Here is a 4,702-nt window from a genome sequence, read left to right on the forward strand (position 1 = left end):
CAAAATCACTGCAAAAATGATAATAAAACAGGACCACAAAGAAATCAAAACAGGAATCAGAAAATAACCAAGAATCCAAAATTCAGAAACCGCACAAAAACACAGAATCTGAACCAAAGGTTACTGCACTTTTTAGAAGGAGAAATACATTATATCCATATTATTACAGTAATTAATACATCAGTTAAACCTGGTGTAATATTACAGTAATTAATAGATCAGTTAAACGTAGTGTAATATTACAGTAATTAATACATCAGTTAAACCTGGTGTAATATTACAGTAATTAATACATCACTTAAACCTGGGCTACTTGATTTCATGTTCCCGTTCATGTCCAGTGAACAAACTCCATTTTCAGGGTGAAACGCTGCTCAGACAACACTGTGGACCACAGGCTTTTTGACCTGACAGCCTCTTTCACCAGTCAAAGACCGTGTTTACCTGTACTCTTTCCATCACGCTGAATTATAGGCATTTATATTTAATCATAAATCTGTAACTGTTGCTTTTTAAGCAGAAAGGATAATAAAGTACCACTCAGCCCTGTTTGCTTTGGTCTCACATGCTCTGCTTTTTTCATTATTCTTGGTGGGCACATTTGTCTGAAATCACAGTGATGTTTGATTAATGTGTATCCACCAAACTCAGAATCATGCAGAAATATTGGGTGTCAAGTTATTGCCATCCTGTGTTGGTATTCGCTCATGTGGCTAACCTGAATCTCACAGCTGGTCGTTGGTCAGATCATTTTATATAGCTGCAAACTTGGATTACAGTTGCATTTTTATTTGTATGCAGCATGAAGGGCAAATTTTCTTTCTATGACTCTGCTTGTTAATTCCTTCATTGCTCACATGTCCTGAGAATAACACGAGTACACTGACAGCTTTGTTCAGAGGTGGAGGTGAGATGATGCTATGGATCAAACTCAAGATATTTAACGATGAGGCTCAGGTTTGTCTCCTGCTTCGGAGTATATTATTATTATTATTATTATTGTTATTATTATTATTATTATTATTATTATTATTATTATTATTATGTTTTTCAGTTAGGTTTTTGAAAATAGAAAAATGATACATAGAAGAATTTGACCCTGTTAGGAGTCAGACCCCTCCGTGCTGCATCGTAATGAGCCAGCGTGGCAGCACCTCCTGTGTGAACAGCTCCTACAGTTTACAGCACTCACTGCAACAGCTTCCATCTGAAGCCCCTTCAGAACCGTTCTCAGTGTTCTGTGTTCTAAGCTTCTACAGAGAATCTAATTCTGATTTTCTTTTTCAAATTCTTGTTCAAAGCTTTGTGGGTAATATTATTATTTATTCAGATATTTTTATTAAAAATGCTCAAAATCTATTAACAGCACAAACACAGGGGCACCAGTTTAGTGGTGCTGAGCAGACAGGCGGCTGCAGCAGCTCCAAGATCCAGAGGGACTTATTAAAAAAAAACAAAAAAGAACTGACCTTGAAGCCGGAGCCTTATCTGCATCCATTAATGTCACTGAGGTAAAACAACAACATGTCCACAAAGAGGGTTCAAAACGTGCAAAACATGTATCAGCTCTGAGAACAGATTAGAGTCTGGGGAAAAGCAGTGTAACAGGAGGGAAAGCAGGAAATCCATTCTGTGGGTTTTTTAACAAAGCATTAAAAAGCTGCATTTTCTTGATTGTTACGGCTGTAGTTAGTGGCCCTAACAATGATTATATAGTTTGTCTATTGCATATAAGCCCCTAAATGAAGGGATGGAAATGGTTCAGTGAATCGTTCACTGCTGCCTGCATGCCTGAGCTAATTTCCTGTGATAGCCCCACAGCTGACAAGCCGGTGAAATGTCAATTACCCTCCATCCACCTCCACACGGTGCGCTCAGCTTCACAGGGTCCAGGGCTAATCGCTCATCATTTACCCTGGTACCTGTCTGGAGGCAGGGAGCAGCAGGGTCTGCGCACACGCGCTTCATCACTTCAGAACTCATTAGTTAGACTGGGGCTTAGCCAAACCTTCACCTAAGCCTAACTTTATTCTCTCATGAAGGTCTCTCATTTTAGTCCCAAAAAAGCTGAGTCACCACAGTGAGCAGATTTATGTCCCCAAGACAATAATTAGACAAACACACACCAGACACACAAACACAGACACTTCAAAGTGTATCAAGTATTAAAACTGATGAAGGTAAAATCTCAGTGAAAATAACTGTAAATACAGTCCATTCAGTCAGCATTTTAGCACACACACACACACACACACACACACACACACACACACACACACACACACACACACACACACACACACACACACACACACACACACACACACACACACACACACACACACTCATTCGGCCTGATGGTCTAAATCTTGCTTACTGTTAAATAATAATAATTTTAAACCTGGAAGCAGCTCTGGACACCAGAGGCACTCTCACTGTATTTAAATGCTGCTTTCTTTATTGCTTAAGACAGTTAAATGTCATTTATGACGTGTCTAAAAACACAAAGACATCATCTCAAGGCACTTTACAATGTATAGTCAGGACAGAACAACAGTATGGAGAGAAAGCAGACAATCCAAAGTCCCACATCAGTGGGTGCTTGGCCACAGTAGGGAGACGAAAAACTCTCTTTTAACAGGAAGAAAGTTTCCCCAGAACCAGGCTCAGCCACAGGGGCAGCCAGCTGGGTACAGAGGCTTATTTCCACCACTGAAAAACAACAGTTTCCATGAGTGAAATTTAGACTTAAAGAGCCACAGTCAGGGTCGGGTCAGAGGGTCAAGGCTGGTCTCAAATCACCAATCCAACTCCATGCTGCACAAATCAGGTAGGACTCATAATGAGAGTAGAACCATGATTCAGCAATAAATATGAATTAACTCAATTACTTGATGACTTACTAATATTTACTAATAATAATAATATTTGACCTAATCATTAATGTGCACTTTTGGATAAAGAGTTAGGATCAACCATCCAAATGCCAGCGTCCTAATTCCTCACTCATTAGTAATTATACACATTTGTATGAGTATTGTAACAAAGTTATGGCAGTGAATGCCAAACAAATCCAGCGTGTGCAGGTTATAGCAGCACAGACTGAACTTTAATGTGAGGCTGTGACATTGAGCAGCACAGTCTTCAGTCAAGTCTGCAGCAGCTTCAGAGGAGCCAGTCAGGTTAGGCTCTACTCCCACGTGTAGGAACATTAGTCACACCTCGTTAATTTTCTCAGTATTCGTGACGGAATCAGGTCGTGTATAAAAGCTGCACCTGTCCACCGCTGGAGAGCCAGCGGAGCAGAGACGGAGCGAGTGCGCATCAGCTACAAAAGAGCGAAGAAAGCCCGCAGAGGAAAATGAGCCCGACCATCTCCGCCTGCTGCGTATCTCTGCTGTTACTGCTTCACCTCGTAGGAGCCAAACCCGTTTCTGACCTCCAGGTAAGTTTACCTGTCCTCTACTGCAGGTCACTTTAACAGCACTGTGCTGAAATGCCAACTTCAAACTAAAAGTTTCCGTATTTCATTTCTCCTCAGAGTTTCAAGCAGCTTTTAGAAGAGGAGATCAACACCTCGCCCTTACTCTCCACAGAGGAGACTGAGGGCAAAGACCTGAACACAGACAAGTCGGTGTTCGGAGCTCCAGAGGACGAGCCGTGGGACTCCTCTGACCCCAGTAACTCCGCGCTGGCCGTGAAAGAAAGCCCCCTTTCCCGCATCTTCAAAGACCTCATGCGGACCTCCAAGCGCTCATGGAGCCGGTACAAGAAGGGCGGGCTGAGGAGCTGTTTCGGGGTCCGATTGGAGAGGATCGGTTCGTTCAGCGGACTGGGATGCTGAAGGTAAGTTTAAAACTAATAAAAGTATTGTTTCTATAGCTTTCTTTTCATACTGAGAAACAATGTGCGGGAAAATGTGAGATATTACAGGTACAACCAGCTGCGATATGAATGTGGATCCCGTTTGAAGGAAATGAGGCAGAATAGATGCAGTTTGAAAAAGTCTGATATTACATTAGCGCAGAGTTATTGTATATTAATATAGAACCTGATATTATGAAAATGCAAAGCAGAAATATCGTCCACCTTAGGAAGATTTACATTAAACCATTTACATTTACATTAAATTTACATTAAATCATATTCTAAAACGCCGTTTTTGCCGTTATTTATTTCATTATAAATATATGATTTATAAATCACTAAATGTTGATTGGTGTTCTTTTATTGCGTTACTGGAGGTTCAGTTTGCTGTTGGGTAGCCTTAGGGGTGGGGTGGGGGGGTTACAGCAGGTCAGGATTTAAATGAACCTGTTTCAGGCAGTAACGTGTTGTTCTGTCAGCAGGTGGGGGCGACCACCCGAGAGCTGCGCTCCCCGCACACCCACCGGGCTTCACTGACACTTTAAAGGGCGGTTCATTCAGACTCTGCTGTACATGGTTCTATTTCAAACTGTGATTTCCTTTCATATGTGAGCTGTTAAATTATTCTAAATGTATGTATTATTTATTTGTTGTATAAGAGTTGCCTTGTAATGGATTGTACTGTAGTAAAACAATTATTTTGCATAATGGCTGAGTGCTGGATTTAATTCTTTCCTGACATATCTTAGAACAGCTCCAAATTTTCAGAATTAAAAATTTTACAATGACATATTCACATTAAATAAACAGGTGTGTAAGATGGGGAGCCAACACC

The 4,702-nt window shown here is 41.0% G+C and overlaps 1 protein-coding gene across 2 annotated transcripts; it reads left to right on the forward strand.

Annotated features, from left to right (window-relative positions):
- The first annotated feature begins 3,305 nt into the window (after positions 1–3,305).
- Positions 3,306–4,501, forward strand: nppal (natriuretic peptide A-like). 2 transcript variants are annotated; one of them, XM_030734621.1, is made up of 3 exons: positions 3,306–3,445; positions 3,542–3,846; positions 4,350–4,501. In XM_030734621.1, the coding sequence occupies exons 1-2, from the start codon at positions 3,362–3,364 to the stop codon at positions 3,842–3,844; spliced, it is 387 nt and encodes a 128-aa protein (XP_030590481.1). In that variant the 5' UTR covers positions 3,306–3,361; the 3' UTR covers positions 3,845–3,846; positions 4,350–4,501. The 2 variants fall into 2 exon arrangements, with proteins under 2 accessions (XP_030590481.1, XP_030590480.1); XM_030734620.1 differs by having other exon boundaries at positions 4,347–4,500.
- The last annotated feature ends 201 nt before the right edge of the window (positions 4,502–4,702 follow it).

This window comes from Archocentrus centrarchus, chromosome 7 (assembly GCF_007364275.1).
Source record: "Archocentrus centrarchus isolate MPI-CPG fArcCen1 chromosome 7, fArcCen1, whole genome shotgun sequence".
Classification (NCBI taxonomy): domain Eukaryota; kingdom Metazoa; phylum Chordata; class Actinopteri; order Cichliformes; family Cichlidae; genus Archocentrus; species Archocentrus centrarchus.